Source organism: Egretta garzetta, unplaced genomic scaffold (assembly GCF_000687185.1).
Source record: "Egretta garzetta isolate BGI_Z169 unplaced genomic scaffold, ASM68718v1 scaffold39, whole genome shotgun sequence".
NCBI classification, from domain to species: Eukaryota; Metazoa; Chordata; class Aves; order Pelecaniformes; family Ardeidae; genus Egretta; species Egretta garzetta.
Window position 1 is genome coordinate 556,362 of NW_009260945.1, and position 20,252 is coordinate 576,613.

General features: G+C 35.9%; 1 protein-coding gene across 1 annotated transcript in view; it reads left to right on the forward strand.

Moving 5' to 3' along the window:
- WWOX (WW domain containing oxidoreductase) overlaps nucleotides 1–20,252 on the forward strand; it is a 537,857-nt gene that overhangs the window by 92,302 nt on the left and 425,303 nt on the right. Inside the window, exon 6 of the mRNA XM_009647173.2 lies at nucleotides 19,342–19,430. Coding sequence (XP_009645468.2) covers nucleotides 19,342–19,430 — 89 coding nt within the window. The remainder of the gene's footprint in view (nucleotides 1–19,341; nucleotides 19,431–20,252) is intronic.

Consider the following 20,252-nt stretch of genomic DNA (forward strand, 5'->3'; position numbering starts at 1 on the left):
AGGGAAAGATGTGTTTTGACTCCTGTTTTCTATGCCATATTTAATTCAAGAATATATATTTCTTTGGCCTTCTCATTTTTGCGTCTTTATAAAGTCTGTTGTTATCCTAGTTGTTCTTCTGCTAGTCTTTCACAATATCAGTCTTACTGCCTATAGTTAAAATAGTAATTACTGAACAAGCTTAGGAGAAAATTCTACTTAATGGAAGTGGAACAAATGTTGTGAAGCAAGAGGGGTTTATTTTATTTTTTTAATTTTTCTTTTGGCCTGAGATGGTCTTTGCAGATACATGGTCATAGAATACTGTATGGAGTGTGATCTGTTTAATATAAGATTCTCTCTCTTAAGCCCTGCCTACGAACGGAAGACATACCAAGTAGCTATCAACTATCTGAATGCATGTGAACTCTCTCACTTTTGTTTTGGTGTAAGACTGCCTCTCCCCAAACCTTGGATGTGTAAACATGCTGGCCTACTGCAAATAAAATAGTTCCTAAAAAGTTGTATGCTGTAAAAAGTGAGTTTGCCCTGCCACAGTGCTTGCAAATTTACCCTTGAGCAAACTCGGATGACATTTATCAGCCTTGCCCAGGCCTGCTTTCCATTGCACAGACCACACGTTTTTCACCCTTCAGGTGCACGCTCTGCTTACTGTAGGTAGGTGCCACGGAGCGACTGGCTCCAGGCGTGTGCCTTGCTGGTCGTGTGCCCATGGCCTGAGCGTGGGGCGGTGGGGGCAAGAATGTTTTGGTGGAAAAAGGTGAGTTTCATTTTAGAGTTGTTCGGTAGTTTGGGGGGGTTTGTTTACTTAGAAAAAAGAAAAAGTAGCAGTCAGCTGCTGAAAGTTTGGCCCTTAGTGTAATGTGGTCTGTATGGGAGTTTCTAGCTCTTCTGCAGTGGATGCCAGGCTCATTTAGTGCCAGGGTGGAGGAAGCAGGCTTATTAACCCATCTCCCCTTGGAGAATAAAATATGTAGATGACAGAGGTCCTAGCAGAGCAACTAAAGTAACAGTTAAAAACACTTCTAGGGTGTACATTTATGTTACTGTCTTTGTTGGGCCCATACAGAACAGCAAGAACTTTTTGCTCTTCAGGCACAAAGGTTTATTGTTCTACTGAAGGTGGGGTTCACCTTGGTCCGCTTTGATGGTCAGACTATGTTCGGTGTTAAGTATACTGCAATTTGAAATGCTTTTCAGATTATATTCAAGTTTAGAGAAGTCTATACATCTCAGAAATAATTCTGGATTGCCTTAAGTTTCAAAAACAAAGAAAAAAGGAAAGGTTTTATTTTCTCTGTATCCTGGAGACAAAATAATGTGTTGGCTAAAATTCGCACACGAGCTTGGCTCCTTCATAGTGCAATGTTAAGTGCATAATAGCTTCTTATCTCTTTTTGTGCAAAATCCATTCCAGATTATTGGATTCCATCTAAATAAAGTTGTTTTCTTTTAGAGTTTTCTTTTTTATCGTGGTTCTTGAGATCAAACTAACATTAACTTCTAGGGATTGATCAGTTTGTGAATATGCAGGTCATTCTGTTCTTACAAGAGGCAAGAGGTTTTGTACACAAACCCCATTTATCCAGACTGTCTGCCCACACATTTTGTCCATAGATATGAATTTCTGAATGCTTTTTAGCCTCAAGCAGTGGCACTTGTGTATAAAAACCTGCACGAGCAGAAAATTGCATTGCAGAAGTGAAGACCAGAGTATAACCGTTATGAAAAATCACACTCGGAACAGGTGAAAGTTGAAATATCTGCTCAAAAATTTCCATGTTAGAAATACTAAACTAGTTTTTAAAATAAACATGTAGAACAGATGAACTTTTTATGAGACTCAATGAAGATAGTGTGACAATTAGATTACAATCTTGGTTTCTCTTGCAGAATAAATATTTCTGAACGTAGTATCTGAAATCATCTCTCGGCTTTTAATTATTCAGTTAATTGACAGTAAATTGTCCTAATGTTTTGTGAAGCACTAAACACGCTCATACCTTACTGTATATTACCTTGGTAGTTTTGAGTGACAAAACCGCTTAGACACCGTGACTGTTACCATATCATGGTTTGAAAGGTAAAACAGAACATTATCATCTTTTTAATAGGAACACTACATGATTCATAGGTGGTGAATATTTCATGCACTTTGCAGTTGCCTTTGTGCAGGAAGGTAAATGGAAAGTAAATCCATGTGTACTTTAGACAGTAAAAAGGCATTACTTTGTTACATCATATAAACATGTAGATTTGATTCTCTCTTTACTCATGCTGTAAAAAGAAAGTTTTAAAGTGTTTAGCCATACCTGAAAATGTAAATGCACTAGCCTAATGTAATGCTGAAGAAAAATTAAGACAAATGATACTGCATCCTTGCCACAAACTGCAGCTTGTACAAAATTCACTTTAGTTATTATACTGTGAATACGTGTGCTAAACCTCCTCTGTGTATGCACAATTTATGTTGAATGCAACATGAATCATTTTAATAGACCAAGCAAAAAGTCCCCAAAGTCAATTTTCAAATTATGAACCTTGGAACAGAGTATAACAACAATGAACAACAAATAGTTCAGATTTTATTCTGAACTACAAATGAACCATTAAAGGTACAGTATACTCATTCAGAAAAACATTTCCTCCTCATCACCACAATGGTTGGAAAGTATAACAAGAATATTTTTTACAGGTCAGTTCTAAATTTTTCTTTTTTTCTGCACCTTATTAAGAGAGACATTCATGAAAGCTGATGCCTTGAAGATTTCAACGTTTATGGTTAGACCTGGATGATTTTGCTTAGATTCTGTCTCTGATCTGCCATGTAACCTTGAGAAATTACAAGTCTGCTTTTGTCCTCACCCTTAGGTGAGATGCTTTGTTTATTTTGGGGATATTCTGTCTGTTTATACAGTGCATAGCACAGTGGAGACCTGACCATACGTAAGGGTCTTAATGCTTTAAAATTCAGGAATCTGTTCAGAATTACTGCTTAACAAATGGCTTTGGCTGCAGATGGGTCATTTCAGAACGAAGCCTTTTCATTGCCTGATTGCAGCTGCCCGGTGTTTCCAGGACACAGCAGAGGTGGTAACAGATGAGCACAGGTCTTTTAAAGGTTGGTAAGCAAATAAAATTCAACAGAAAGGAAGAAAGAGTATTTGAGTATCATCTAAGACCTGGACTTGATAGGTCAGGCTGGCTGTCACTCTATAGAAAGAGGTGACAGTTTCTGCAGCCCACAGAACACGTGGCAGGATGGCACATATAGTAAAAAGTTTTTATGCCCTTTGAGTTCAACAGAATTCACGTGCTCGTGAAGAAATGCTGCAGAAAGAGGCTGGCCTCAGTGCTTAGGACTAGTTCAGTTTAAAATATCAGGACCAAACTTTTGCATTACTGCTTCACCAAGCACTGCCTTTCAGAATGTGACTCCTCAAAATCTTTCCTTAAACTCTGAAAGAACCTACACTTTTGAAGCGCATAAACTTTTGCAAAGAAATTTCCATGGTAACTTACATGCTTGGTTTTGCCCATCTTTAGAATTCAATTAGTCCTAATATTTCTGAATACATAAACCTCACTAGAGCTGCATGTTAGGTGGGTTTTGTTTATTTTGGGGTTTTTCTATGTATTTTGTATATTTTTTTCTTTGTTTTTTTATTTCATTTACTCGGTGAATGCTCTTAGATATTGTGTACTGGATTGGGATGCTCCAGGAGATAACATGGTTGTGCCTCCTCCTGTTTTTAATCATATTGCTTCATGGGAGATATGCATTTTTTTTTTTTTTTTTTGTACTTAAAAGGATTTGAATTAGCATCCTCAGTTTTAGAGGTGAATGTTCAGAGTAGAAGGTAAATGTATCTGAAGGGACCTTCTCTAGTCCTTTGCCTAAAATGTCTAAGTAGTCACTCAACTGGAGACAGGAAGGATTATGCTGTTCATTTGGGATGTTCCCAAATGAATGATTTTCCCCTTGTTTTATGCAAGAAGCATAAGGGCACAGCTGTAGTATGTTAGTTACCACACAGGGATTGGGAAAGGAAATTGTATTTCTTGTGTCCTTCTTTTCATTTGCCCATGGGAGAGTGTACAAGCACCGATCATAGATTGATGCTGTGCTTCTGATGAGGGCCATGGATACAAGCTAAATGCTTTGACTGAGACCATCAACAGCCTGCTACATTTAAATTAATTTTGCATGGGCGAGATAGCTAAAAGGCTTTGTGGAAGAGCCTTAGCACGAGGTGCTTAAAGAGGTGCACTTGGCGCCTGATGGACTGAGTATGGCACCTAACATGCCTGGGTTCTCTGGCCTGTCTGTTACTCTGTCAGGTTTAAGGGTGTTTGCCCAGTTTTTAGTTCTATATCATTACTCTTTTCAAATACGGTGAGGTATACTGTCCAGAGGACAGGCGGGAAAAGTGTGTAATTAGTGTGTTTCACTAGGCTGAACAGAGGACCCAGCCAGGTGTGGAGGAGATTGGATGGTAGTTATGAATGAATGTCATTATTTTGACAGGATGATAAATTAACATTTCTAGCTTTGGAGCCTAAGTTAAAGTGGTTTCATGTGGTCTGGTCAGCACGGGGGCCTGCAGCTCATGGCACCTTCGAAACAACATCGTGTAGCTTGGAAACAAACACCAGTTTACTGAAATGGAAAAGTGATCTGCTAGAAGTGATTCAATTCGGGCCTTTACTTTGGCTGTCATCCTTCTGCTGCTCTTGAGACAATATTTAAGATTTAAATATATTTACTTATTTAAAGCAAATGATTTAACTTCTTAACTGCAAAAACTTATTTTTAAAGGAAAGATGAAATTTTCAGTGTGTTTTGGTTGCTGTCAATTTTAACGGGAACTGAGTACACTAATAAACCTTTCAAAAGTTTATAGGGGTTGGAGTTATTTACCTTTAAAAATCAAATAGGTAGTTTTTTAAGCTTACTAAATTACCGTATCAAGCTTGGGAAATGAGGAACCAGATCTGTAATGGTACCATGTGCTTTGCAGTGCTGACAGTTACTTGGTAGATTTTTTTTTTTTTTCTTTGTAGGTGTACAGTCATCCATTTCTTCAGGAACAAACAAAAAAGGTTAAAGTTTAACACCTTTAGAAAATTATTGCACAGCTCTTTACGGAGTTCTGAGAAGCAGCTCAGTTTTTTGTTTCATCAGTTTATGTTGTGGGGTTTTTTTTCTGAGAGGTCCAGCACCATAGCATGAGGTGTTTGAAAAAGTAATTGAAAACAAATGCTTGCAAGTGCTAAAAGGCATCTAAATGGTTGGCTTACATATGCTCATTGCCTCATATACTTCATTGATGGCTTTTTTTCATTGCTGCATAATTTCACTTATTAAATAATCCATGGATTTATTTGATTATAGGAATGCTATTGATTTTTTTTTTTTAAACAAAATTCAGTACTTCTGGAGCCTTTTCATTTTCTCTTAACTTGTCTCTCTCCTCCTAAAATTGCCTACTTAATCAAAGTCTTATAAATATAAACCTTTTCTGCCTTATCATCTTGGCATATCCTTTCACGTGGGCCTGGGAGAATTGGTGAGTCATGCCTCAAAATGCTCTATTGTACCTCATGCAATCCACTGTGTTCTTTAACTGGTCAAATCTGCTGTCTAGATTGGAGAAGACAGAATGAAGTAAAAGAAAAAAGACTCTTAAAAATTGTGCTGAATGGTTCCATGGGAGCAGAGAAAAGGGCCATTTTCACTTAACTTTGTCAGCCATGTAGTTCAAAATAGAAATTGGCAGTGGTCATGGGTTTCTCAGGCTACACATACATGAGAAAAATAATCGAAGTCCGAAGTTCACAGCCATTGTATATCATAGTCAGTTCTGAAAACTCTTTATAAGGTACATCATGGCTGTGAAAATTTTACCTAAAAATAATGTAGGATTCTGTAAACTATGGAGTCTGTGCAGCACAGTATAGAAGCCATGGGTTTCATATGAAAAACTGCATAGTCCTGACTGCTTTAAGTATTACATTGCATAAAATGATCATAGTTATTATAAAGGTATAAAACCAGCTTGCTTCATCAAAAAATAACTTTCTTTTTTAATTTCTATAGAAAAAAAATTGTCTATGCATTTTGTAACTGACTTTTTTGTTAATTGCATTATTTAAGATGCCATTAATATAAGCATCTTTGAAAAGGGAACTACTATAACTTTTTGGAAGTTAACATTTCTTCTTGAGCAAAAGGTTGAAATTTGTCCTAGACTTCTGTGATAAGTTTGTTTATATGTGTATGTCTTCAAAAGTGGCAAGGTGAATGAATTTATACCATTAGAAGAGTAAAAAAAAGTCTCATTTCTGATTTTCTGTTTTGCTTTTCAATCTGGTAGGAGAACATACAATGTTGCCATGGGGTGCTCATGGATCAGTATTACATCTAAATGGAACTTGATGTATTTTGGTAGGACTGGGTTCAAACTGCTTATCTATACTACTGCAGGTTATTGACTTGAATGTATAGCTATGCAAATTATGGTGTTTGTAAGTTATCTCAAAACTTATTCTCTGGACTGTACATACTGTCACTGGTTATGTCCTTATCTGCAATTACTATGACCCAAACCAAGTACATTATAGAGTGAGACAGTTGCTGTTGGAGACCCAACATCTGACTTGCATTTATTTCAAGGGTTTTAGTCCAGACTATTTAGGAAATAGATGTGATAAATTGTCTGCATTTGATACAAAAATTTGGCAGGAACTTTGCCAAATTTATTCTTTTCTGATTTATTCGCCCCTGGGACAATTTCAAATGACTGAATGACTTTAAGCATCCACCGTAAGTGAGTAATATGTATCTCAAAAGTTGCTTATTTTTCTCCCTCCCCTTTTTCTTTTCTATATGTAATATTTCAGCATAGTTGAATCTGAAATACCAAGTAGTTAGCAAACCCCAGTTTTTTTAATTATCAAGAAGATAATCAGAACATGAATTTTATGCAGTTGAAGAAGCAAGTTTCCCATCAACTACTCCAGAAAGCTCCAAATTAAACTAATTTTAAGGTATCAAGATGAAAAATACAGTGGGTGACTTTTGGTGGTTTTGGGGTTTCTGTTTTGACTTCTTGACTTGCATTCATGATATTAATTGTATGTCAGTGGCCCACAGAAGTCTAACGGAGATCACTATTGTATCACGGACTTTAATAAATTCTAAGAAAGAGCCTCAGCATCAGAGAATGTAAAAATTATACTGGTAAAGGGGGAATAAGGTTAAGCAATCCTTAGACTTTAGCTAAAACCAAATCAGCAGTAAGATCAGAGAAGAAGCCCCGTGGTTTTGTCCAGGCCATGATCCACTTGATCGTTGCACTGTGTGATGTGTGAGAACCTCTCTAACTGCAGGAGAGATGGGGAAACAGATGTTACTACAAAAAGCAATAGCAAAAAATTTTGAAAATCCTTTCCTTTTTTTTTTTCAGATTAAGAGATGTAAAACTTATGAAAATGATGTGTATGTATGGAAAAATGTTATTTATATTCCATAAGAGTAATGGTTATTCCAATATAATGGCAACCCTCTCTTTATTCCTCAGCGTTGTGCATTTTCTTCATTTTGTGATATATTATATGGCTTTTTGGTGTAACTACAGTTTTAGATCTTGTTGAACAGAATTTATGTGTTGCCTTATAGAAAATTTGTTTCATAATTCATTAATTATTTACTATTACTTGACCTTACAGTACATGAAAAAACCTATCCCATAACTGTAATTTCAATTCTCTCTAGTGTGAAATCAATCACATTCCACATCTTTTATATTATTTAAAATGTGAATGATGAAATTTTCTTGTGCGTTTCTCCCGAGTTACTGAGAACTTTCAAACATTAGTGTGTGGGAAATATGCAGGCTGTCCCCTACAGACCTGGGTGAGCTGCTGATTGTATTGCAAACCCTGCAAAACCATTGGGAATGAATGAGCTGTCCCTTTTTGTAAGAGGAACCGGTGGCTGATGCTCAAAAGAGGCAGCCTGGTGCTGTGAAAGACCACGAGTATGGTATTAAAAATCTACTGCAGAGGATTTATTTTTTTCTTTCTGTACAAGTAATATCTAGATAAACACATAGCTTTTAATTAGTATTTTCTCCCTGTCCCTACAACCTGATACCCAAATTGTTTATGCTAATGATATTGCAGGACAAGTTTGACGTGTCCAGTTTCCAATGCTGGTGGGAACTCTTTGGCAATTGGATAACCAGAGAGTTCACTTCTGGTATTTGTGTAGCCCTTACTGCGTGACTAAGGTGATGCCTATCAACTTTGTATTTACGGTTCAGAAACCATTGATGAATGTGTTGTGGGAAGTCGCCCACTGCATGCAAGAAAGCGACGGAAATTGTGTTAGTGATACCGAGCTGCGGTTTCTGATTACGTTGGGAGTAATTTTTGAAAATACAGGAGTAGACAAAAGAAAAAGAGAAATCAGTAATGCACTTGGGATTTGGAGGATATTTTTTTCTGAAAACCTGCAAGGGAAGTATTATCACAAACCAGAGTTTTGAAATGATATTTTAAACAATAGACATATGTTTATGGAACAAATTACTTTTGTTACCTCAGCCTGCACAAGCACAGAAAAGTAAGACTTTTGTCCTTGCCAATAAATCTTACCTCTTTCTTTCTCCTTTTGCCGGCATGTGTGTCCATATTTTGTTGCTTTACAGGACATTTTATCAACAAAATATGCTTTTTCTCCATTATTCTTTCAGTTGTTAAATGCCAAAAGTTGTATGTTCTAAAACATGTCCAGATTGCCATATTGCATCTTATGCAAACTAACTGCTTTAGAAACATATATAATCATATTAAGCAAAACCCATTCCAGCTATTCATGTATACATTTTTATGAAGATCAGATGTAATTGACAGTATTTAATTTTATTTAAATGACAAAAGCTTTTTAAATAGAGGTTTTCCTGATACCTGAGCATAGTTAGGAAAAAAATTCTGAGAGGATGTAATATTATTCAAGGAAATAAAGTTAATTTTCTTGAAATATGCAGTACAGTATACGGATGGAGTTTGGGAAAAAATAGTAAAATGAAAAGTATAATGCTATTTTCCTAAGCCACATTTGCTAAATGCAGACTTTTGCAAGGTCAGCAGTTATACTGGAGTTGAGTAGAAATGGCTTCAGTGGCTTTAACTTTACCAGTGCCCTTGATGAGGTGCAGAGTTGTCAGGATTCTCGTAAAATTCCTCAGTGATGGCTTCTTCTGTTCTCTTTATTTCCTTAAGTGAACATCTGTCTAATTGTTCACCTCCATTGCTTTAGTGCTTTCCTCATGCTTTCTCTGTTTCCAGACAATAAACTTTATTTTCTTCATAAGAATTCAGTCTACGCAAGGGTATTAGGCAGCTTGTTTGCACCTTTTAATTTCTGGAAGTTTTCCAGAAGGGCTTTTTGCTGTAGTTCCAATGGGTTCATCAGTGAATCATGTAACATAATGCAGCATTGTGTTTGGGTTTTTATCCGTTACCTTCTGTTTATAAACATCTGCTTGGAAATTTTCTTTTTGAATTTTTTTAATATGTTTTACATTTTTGCATGTGGCATATGGGTAAGATATACAGTAGCTGCTATTTTTTCAGGTGTTCAGGTAGGTACAGCCAGTGTTTACCTTAAAATTTGGGAAAAGCCTAAGCTACTTGCTTCAAAAGCAAAATTTTAAGGTAGAATACGTGCCAGTTATTTAGCTATGTAACAATATCTGTTAAATTAAAAGCAATTTAATATCTGAATGACTATGTTAAAACGTGGCATTAACGCTTACGCTTGCAGAACTGCAGAAGGCAGCTAAAAGTCTTCCTGTCCAGCAGCGAGAGTATTACAAACTTAGCATGCTGCTCCTCTTCATGTGCAGTTCTTTGTGCTTCGTTTTACTTCTTACGTGAAGGGGAAAGGCAGCGGTGGCTGGTTTTTTCCTTCCTTGCTTTCCCCTCCCTCTTATCTATAAAGCATTTGTATCAATCTTGCACAGCTCTTCTTCAGGCAGATATTTTAAGTTAAAAGTAGGTTGTCATTATGCTTTTCGTGCTGCTTTAGTTGGTGTGATGACAGCATTTCCTTGTTTTGCATGTACAAATACTTGTAAGAATATAATTTTTAAGGCATATTCTCCATCCTTGTCACTATATTGTTGGCAACTTGCATTTAGGAAATAAGCATTCTTGGAAGTGTAATGATAGGTGACCATCAACTCTCCCACTATATTGCTGCAGGAGACATACATTTTCTGGAGTACTTTTGTTATCTAGAGATCAAAATTTTATCAGAAAATTTATTTATATTTAATAAATTAAAATTTCAGAGCTTTTCACGTTGATGGTGCTTAAAAATGAGACACTTGATTTTAGACTTCATTCACATTTACACCAAAGCCATTTTAAACTTTCTTAATTATTAGGACAGTTGGACATGGCCTTATGACCCCTCCTGCCAGTGTCTGAATGCCATCAGCTTTGTGCATCTGCAAAATACACGCTCTTGACTTTGATCTCAGATTTTTAGACAAGCCTGGAATTACATTATGCTTTTAATGATGTGTTTGGGTTTATATCTATATTGCTGTTTCCAAGTAGAATAAAATGATTCCTGAGATGGGCCACATTTTCACAGAAATTTAATTCCAGCCTTTGTGTTTATTTTGTTCGTATTTTCTTTGTCACACAATCTTTAGTTCTTTAGAAAGAAAGTACAGAAAAAAACTTCATCCTTTTGTGATCACAAATCAGGTGACATACTGCTGTGTTTCCATATTCTAGTACTGTTAAAATATGCCAGATATTTTCTTGTTCACGCAGAAAGACTTAATGTTTTTCTTCAAGTCTATATTGTGTACATTGAGTGTATATTAAGAACCTGATCCTGCCAACCCTTATTTGTACAAGAAATCTCTACTAATGTGATTTGGTCCTTTTATTTCACTTTCTAAAATTACATGCATAACAATGTGACCATTTTCAATGTATCTCTTAGGCAGGGGATGTGAACGGTTATGGGAACAAAAGAATTTGTGTTCAGTTTTTTGAGGATACTGTTCTGTAGGATATCTATTTTATATCATTTAAAGCGAGGAGATTGTAATTGTGAGCTGCCAATTAAAATGTCTTAAATAGCTAATTATTCCGTTCTTTCATTTCTTCGTTTGTGTCATGTATTTATTTCTACTTATGTTGAAGCATCCTGAAATTATTCATGATTCAAGAAGTGAAGAGTTTTAACCACATACACATTTTTATTCTCCTAATATTAAGAGTGGGGGGAAAGAACTGTATCTTAAATCTATGGGCAAGCTCTGACGTACTTCAGAACAGCTGCAATGCATTTTTAAACCTGCAGACGTCACTATTCTGCCAATTAATTGTGCTACACTAAATGTTCATATAGTGCTATGACCACATTTAAAATATATGTTGCTTCCATCTAGCAATTATAGCACTTTGTTTTTAATCTAAAACAATTTCATCAGATTTATTTTAATATTGTTGCTTCATTTTCAACATTCCACTAAAGGAAATAGTATGCTTTCCTTTTAACTTGTAGGAGCCATGTCCTAAGACTGTCTTTAATTATTAGTTATTGTTGTTTCAATACAGATTTATGAACTATTTATTTTGTGTCATATAACATACCATTTTTAAGCAACATTTTTCAATCTGAACATAGCTTCCAGGAGGGCAAGCTGCCCAGAACATCAGTGATCTCACAGTTATTACTTTGTGTCATATATAATCTTGTTTTTTCCTGCAACAAATAAATCTTTGGGCCTCCCTGCAAAAAACATTTGTGGTTACAGTATAATAAAAATAAACCGTTTGTCGTGACTGCAGCTGACATTTATCAGCCTATTTGTGGGTGCTCTTTCTCTCTCTGTATAATACGGAACATAATTTGTCACTTTGTAAATACATTCCAGCCTAAATCCCTGCCAGCATCTGTTAGTGTTTGAAGGATTAATGCACTGCACAGTGCATGTCTGCACTTTCAGGCAACAACATAGCTTATGATTATGGATCATGAGAGAACAGGGAAAAAGGGTTCATTTTGTATTTACTTAAACATTGTTGCCCTTTTGACCATCATGCTTTTCTCGTCTTGTTTGTCAGCTGGAGTAGGGATGCTAACTTTCCTCTGTGTGTAAAATCTCTATGTGAAATCCTGCTGTAAGTTTTATAAATCAGTGTATGAATAGCCATACATATAAGATAACACATCTTTAATTTTACGGATAATTAACAACAATAATATTGTATTGCAGTAGGGATGTTACTGGTTCAATCTATTTAGAAATACTGCTTTTCCTGCCATCTCCAGCAAATCCATTACCCTGTTTGCCACCTATATTGCATGTTTCTCAGCAACCCATAAACTGGGTTTATTTAAAAACTTCAAATTGAGCGAGGTTTTAAAAGGAAACAAAATCTGTACCTTCTAAAATATCCCAGTGCTGTTTGCCTCGTTGCTGTTTTTGAAAATATATTCTGCTATCACTTCAAATCTTGCAGAATGAAAAGAATTGAAAGCATCTGAATAGGAGGCAGTTGAGATTCTGTTACATGTTCCCAGGCTCCCTCGATTATTCTGTAAACAAGAAGATATGTTTATTAGAATAGTAAACCATATACATGTAATATATTGCCGAGATTATTTGAGATTCCCCGAGATAAATTCAAATGAGCTTTACAGGAATGGGTGTTTGGAGAGGGAAAGAAATTATCTATATCCAGGGAAAGAAAAAAAATCCAGTTAAAAGTAGGCTCCCAAGCAAATACCCACAGTACATGTACATTAAGAGCTAAACAAATTCCTATTGCCAAAACCTATGGTAGATTTTTTTTTTTTAAATGCATGTAATTTCTTGTTATTGAAGCAGATGTGTGCTGCCTGGAATGGAACCATGTGCATCCAGGAAAACTCAGGGACATTTGGAGCCTACAAATTGAAGTATTCTGAAATTATAGTCTAGTAAATTTTGTGTGTGTGTTTTTGTTCTCTCTGGTTAAGGAATAAATAATTTTAAAAATGTCCTTAGGAGACTGACTTCTCTTACTCCTTTTAAGCATGATTTAGGATTGCTCTGGCATAGTTTACTTCTTTGAAGATATTAATTTCAGAAAGAAATGCAGATGTTTTTCCTTTTTCCCTTTATAATTATCTTCAGAAGATATAAAAAGCCAAATTGACAGAGATATTGATCTAAGAGTTAAATAATGTAAAGATTGTGAAATAACATTATTGCTTATTGTAGTGGTATTTGTTGCAGGAGATTTATTAAAAAAAATTAAACCCCCAAAAATTAAGCAACCACAAAGAAATTAGTAAATGTATTTTAAATTTATTTTTATGTGTAGACATTTGCTAATAGACAGAGATACAGTTTTAAAATTAGCGGGGAATTTAAAATGACTACTGCATGACCACAAAAGCCCTTTCACGTCCAGCTTCAATATACAAACTATACCTAGAGACTTTAGTTACATTGTTGTAATTGTGACATAGATTTTAAATTATATGTAAATTAAGTATTTAGAAGAAGGAAAAATATTGCTGTGAATAGTGATTTGTTTAAATGTGAGGACCAAATGCTGGGTTGGTGTATGGCATCCTCAAAAACTGAAGTCCTTCATACTCAGGTCATCTTTGTCCCTCTTCCATGTCTCTCGTCTTCAGAATTTCAATGGCTTATTTGTTGCCCTTATATTTAATCTCTAGCTAAAGGATTATCCAGACTTCTCTGTGGTTTTTATAACCCTGTTGAGCTCAATAGTTAAATCTCCAGTTCAGGTGTTCTAGGCTATCACGTGTGGGAAACTGCCATTGCAACTTCAAGACATTCAACTGCAGTACAATCCTGCTATGGCTTGAGGGCTTCAGGTTTTTCTTAAGAGGCAGGGAGAACCAGGCTTTTATAAAACTAGGCTTTGACAGAGCTCACACACATGAAAACATGTTTGACAGGATTGAGCAAGACGAATAGTAGAAAAATTTGCATCAGTAAATTACAACCAAAATACAGGTAAACCAAGTATGTTGGGAAATAGTGAAACCAAGTATTACTAAATAGATTTTCTTTATAATGAAAGAAAGTAAAACCTTTCACCTGTGATTTTCATGAAGAATCACAGTCAGTCCCAGCTATTTCCCTGTATGTCACATATGTGTGTTACTAAAATAATTAGCATTTAGGAAATTGGTTTGTCTTGTGTGCCATCTATCTCTTGCATAAAGTTAGTGAAAATTTGAAAGTACTGTATAGAAATTGCTGATATTTTGGGGGGAGTGAAAAACTAGAATGTCTTCTTCCACCATGATGTCTTCTAAAGAACTTTATTAAGGTATATCAAATGTAGCAGAAGAATGTATTATTAAAGCATCTCGCACATGTGTTGGGTTACTCCTGAAGCAGTAGGATTCATCTGTCCCAGTCAGTTCCATGAGAAGTAGCTGCGCAGCATTCAAAGCACACAATGAGATGAAGCTGGTATTACATAAATACAGCTTTGCATGAAGTACCAAATGTTGACTACATTAGGGACAATAATATTTACAGTCCTAACCCTGAGTGAAAGCCTTTTTCCCTATTATGTACCTCCATAAATAGTGCATGGCACTGGCGATTGACTGTCGTAAGCTATGTGTCAAATTGTCAGACGTGCTTCTAAAGCATCCTCTACTTTGTCCTCAACATGGAAATATGGGTTTATTTGGGCATGGCTTGTCATATGCTGACTTTTGGTTATTTGTTTACTTTACCTATTTTAAGCTAATTCCACAGACTTTTCATCAGCTTTGATGTCAAATTCTTTTTTTCCTGAAGATTTTCCGTTTCTCGCACTGCATATAAGAACTATTTGCGTTCCAAGATGTTGTCATCAAGATTTTTCTTTATCAAATTAAAGTGCTTTTTAGCAATTTACTGTATTTTCAGTCCCTTGAAGCCACATATTTTTGTTGTGCTATGCATTCAGTTTTGAGTTAAGGACTTTTAAGTATCAAAGATGTATACATGATATTTTTTTGAGAGTGAAATTATACAGTGAATTATCTGGTGTCCACTATGTTACATTTTAAGTAGGCCCTTACAAAATGACTTGTACTTACACAAGATACGGGGGCTACAGCATATTTATTAAGACTCTTCAACTCTGTATGAAACTGGAGCAGTCAGAAGTAATGGTGTCTGCTGAAAGATTCTTTATCATATGAATTTACTTTTAGTCATCTATTATTTATTTCAGCTATTTTATATGCCATTATAATAAATATTATGACAGAGAAAGCTTTTATGCTTCAACTTATTGTACTGCTCTTCGCTTCCTTGCAATCCTTCAGGAAAATGTAGCTATGCTTTACCTATATTTAACGTAAATCATCACTTAGATTTGAATGAAAAATTCACTATGAAAAAAGGCTCCTTCTTCAATACCAAGACACAAATGCACAATCATGTTTACTGCCAAACTACTCTACCATGCAGTGTTCATTTTTAAACAGTTCTTAAGCTGTAAAGTGAATACATTGCATATAGTGAAATTGCTTGCTTTCTGGATGTTTTCACTTTCTTGTTAGTTTCTGGCTCAATAAGCATTTTTTTTAGCATGAGTGCAAAATATAACCAATTGCATGTAAGCGTTTTTAATAGCTTTGCTCCAATAGGGAGCACCTTGCTTACAAAACTAAACAAACTGTTTTCTGCTGTTAGTTAGAGTAATGAAAGTTACCTGGAGATATTGATAAAATGCTTTTAGAACTGGGCATAAAATTGTCAAATACAAGATAAAATCTTTTCTTGGCACTTTTCAAAATGTTATGCTGTTGTGTTTAAAAGACGACTTGTTAGGAATCATAGAACCTTCCACCTTCAGCTGTTTCTTCAAAGACAGGATGCTGGTACCAAGATATAGTTAGCCTTGAACTTCATGAAGTGCAAATACTCCTCATCCCAAAAGCAGAGTTTCAGATGGTTCTAGCTGACCTTGGTTTCACAAGGTTCAGTAGGCAGCAGAGGTGTGTCCACCTCTTGTGTCTGTTCTCCTTTTGGCCGGTTTGTGAAGCTGGTCTCAGTCTAGTTGTGAAAGAGGTTTTGGACATGGTTGGGACAGTTGTCCTGGGGAGCTGCAGCGAGGGCACCAGCTCATTGTGCGCAGGCTCTCAACAGCGCCACGTAGTCATGATCCTGTGATTTAGAATTGAGCTCCTCAAATTATTCTACATTCATTCTGTTACTTAGTTTCCCTTTAAATGATGCAATGGAAAATAAAGTAGTAGAGGGAGCATTTAATACCTTTTGTCGATTTAATTTTAAAAATTCTGGAGTTTTCTGCCTTAGCGTGTTGGTTTTATGATGTCAGTTTTAAGACTGTCTTCTGTATTTGGGAAAGTGACAAGTCCCATTTAAGATTTCACAACATAAAATGAGGCATAATTCAGTACTGAAAATATGTGAAGTGAAATGGTGAGAGACATCAGCGTAATACAATTATGACACATTAGATCAGGATTTGCAGCACACCATTAACAATCAGTTCTGACTGTGGATTACAATTACAGTTACAATGCCTTTTAGCAAAAATGTTTTTTAGTTTTATTTTTTATTAAAAAAAGCATGTTTTCTTTTTCTATAAATACCACAATATTTAAAAAAAAAAGAAAGAGGGAAAACATTATAACAAAGGTGATGCTGAGCTACTGTAAGAAAACAAACAAAAAACCTCCTACTTGTCATTGACTGGAGATACTCTTGTATTATTAAGAGCATACCTTGCAAGTATATTGCCTTAGTCATAGCTTTTCTAAAAAAACCCTGTAACATAGAAGTAAGAGTGGGAAATTTGGAATGAACTGATACTAAAGGCTTAGCTTATCACGTTCTCAAACTATAGTAGAATTTGATGGTCTAGAAATAGAAAGGTGGTCTCATTTCATTGATTGGAACTAGTACAGAAGAAACATAACTACAGTTTGCACTTGCTATCTAACAGTCAACTATTTATCACTTTCAAGAATTTATTTTTAAATTTCTGATTTTTACATTTTCAATATGTTCTTCCACAAATCCAGGCCAATCTTAGTCTGCTTAATTTCTATTTCTGGAATTATTTTGGAGGGATCATACTTTTTTTTTTTTTTTTTTTTTTTTTTTTTAAAATTTTGGACTTGAAATATATGGACACCTCTCCTCTGTTCTGGGAATCAGTAGCAGAAGCCTAATGTGGTACCAAAAGGCAAAGCATTACCATATTACGTGGACTTGAATCTGTGTCCCAAAAAGGACAGTAACTAACAGTTTGTGGTATAGTCTGTTGAACTACTTGATTTTCAGGTTTTTTTTGACCCCTCCCTTACATCCCTGGATTTGTAACGTTCTTGTCCTTTTAACCCTTGGGAGAGACAGGAAAATGTTTCAATTGAGGAAAGCAGAAGCAAAATAAACCCAACTATGCACACTACTTCTCTATTAAGTAAACAGCTTTGAACTGCAAAGTTGAAGAGAAGTTGTTATGGAGCTCTGTCGCATAATGCAAGGCAGCAGCATCTTTCCCAAGTCTCTGACCATCAAACAGAAGAAAATATTTACCCAGTGGGGCAAAGTGAATTCCAGAATGATGTGTGTCTTGTGAGGGTAAAAAAACTCTTCATAACAAAGTTGGGTTTACCATTTTCAGACTCCATCAGTTGATACTTCCTGTTGGGAACTGAACCTGTCGAAATTTTAGTTGTATTTATTTTGCTGTCCTGATAAGTCTGACTGGAGCGGAACAAAAGGAATTTGAGTGACATTCTCTTTAAACCCAACCTGTAAGGGAATTGTAGCGGGCAGAATGGGTGCTAGCAAAATAGAAAACAGATGTAGGGAGAAAAGTAACAGATGTAATGAAATACAGAGATCAAATGAATTGCTTGAACTTGGGAGACAATGGGAGCACTCTTCTTGGCTTCCTTCTGCGCCGACATGCGTGCTGCTTCCTTTTTGTTCCTTCAGAAGCGCTCATCGTATAACCTTGTATTCACAGTAGATTCCCTGTTGCACCATGGTGCTAACAGAGCTCCTATTGCCTCTCCACTCCAACGCTGCCTTTGATTCCGTAGTACCGCTGTATCTGCTCCATCGTTTTCTTACTCTTTCCTTTAGCAGTGCTAATGTCCAGTCTGAACCATGACTGTTGTACATAGGTGTAGGTAGCATGCTGGAATTACATGGAGTGTGCCTCTAACTTTCTTTTTTCCTGAATAAGCTAAGCAGGGTGGACTGAAAGTTGACGTGTTCAGGTTTGGGGAGAGTACAGGGCTTTTGCCAGCTTTCTTCTACGTACCAGGGAGTTTATGTGGTGTTGGGCAGCAGTGAGTCTAAAAGTGAGGGTGAACACAAATACACAGGTTCATAATTAAGGGATCTACGTGACTTATGTTGAGACAGTTGGTATTTTGCAGAGGATCGTGGATGTCTTCAAGTATAGCGCTTGGGAAAGAACTAAAGACAACTGTTGGATGTTGCGGTGCAGGCACACAGCTGCAGTCAAATGAGAGCCAGTTCAGAACTGTGGCTTGAGTGAGCCACAGTCCACTTGATTCTGTGATGACTTTCACCTTAGTGGTTGCAATGAAAACACTTTTGATTCATTTTTTTCTGAGATTTGGAGTGTAAGCGTTTCAAAAGATCTGAGAACAGGGGTCTTAAAGCTGAAAATATTGAGCAGGGTTGTTTTGGTGGTGCCTAAGGTTAGCACCTTCAGGTTAACCTGCCATTTTGTGGGATTGCACGTCCTCTTGTAGGTGAAAAGTTGGGTTTAAGTACATATGCAATTTCTTTAGATTATGCACTGGTAAAATCTTCTTGTATCAAAAACTGTGTAGGCTGTTCAGTTGTTTTCTATACTTATTTTATACTTTTATATTGCCTGCTATGAACAATAGACTGGATTAACATGTGCAAGTTTGAATTTAGCTGATAGTTTACTCTACTTTTTATTTCATGAGTTACAGAAGTTTCACCAGCTAAATGGAAGAAGGATACCATATTAACCTTAACACTACCTTGTGTCAATTCGTTGTATTATATAAAGCTCTGTGTCACATAGCATATGTTTTTAGCAGAACTACAAAATTGCAATGCTACTTTTGGCACTAAATGTTGTGCTCGTCCGTTCTTTTTGATGATTTGTATTCACTTAGGGGTTGTAATGTTAAACAAGGGAATCGGGCAAGTTTCATAACACATTTACTGTAACATGATACTGTGAACTAAACTTGCTGTTATTTATCTTTTTTTATATTTTCTCTTGTTCCAGCATAAAGCCAAGGTAGAAGCAATGACCTTAGACCTTGCTTCTCTTCAGAGTGTGCAGCACTTTGCTGAAGCATTCAAATCCAAGAATGTGTAAGTACTCAGAAAATTACAAGTAATAATTTCTTGTTATTTTAATGTCTTTATCAGCTGAGCACAGTTGGCAGAATTCACCATGGTTGGGCTGATCAGCAACTACAGTTAGTGAAAAATCTTTCCACAGGATTTTTTTTTAATGTAAATTAAAGATCATTTGTTTTCATCTTAAATAGTTACAGATCTCTTATTATTCCATGTGTAGCCCCAGCTTTAAAGGGGGCATTGGTAACCCTGTGGGTGTTGAGGAAGGCCAAAGCTGAACTGCATTAAAAAACAGCTCAGGCAACTTTTATCAGTTTTGCAGTGGTTTGGAAGAGGTCAGGGATGAGCAATTAGTGAACTCCTTGTCCCGCTTTCTTTTCTAACCTTCTCTCTCTTTTATTTTTAAAGCATTAAAAAAAAAAAAAAAAAAAAGCACCCTATGAGCCAGACAGCTCCATTTTCCAGACTTGTATCTGGAATAGTCCATAATTTAAAAAAAAAAAAAAAGAAAAAGGGGTGATAATGACATCACTTAACAATAGACCAATTTATATGGAGATAATCAGGTTAGCTTCCAAATGGTTTGTTTAATTTAGCTTGAACAGAACAATGAATCTCTAAATTGAAGAAATGATTTGAAATCTTTAAGTGTTAACTCCTGACAATAAATTCCACACTTTGTGCTTTTATCCACAGTTTGACCCATTGATTATTGTGACTATTCAAACTTAGCTTTTTTTCTGCAAATATTTCTGTAACACGTATACATCTTACTGTACTTCTCAAGAGGACACGGCCTCTTAGACAGCTTTGAAAATATATTGTTGTAGGGAA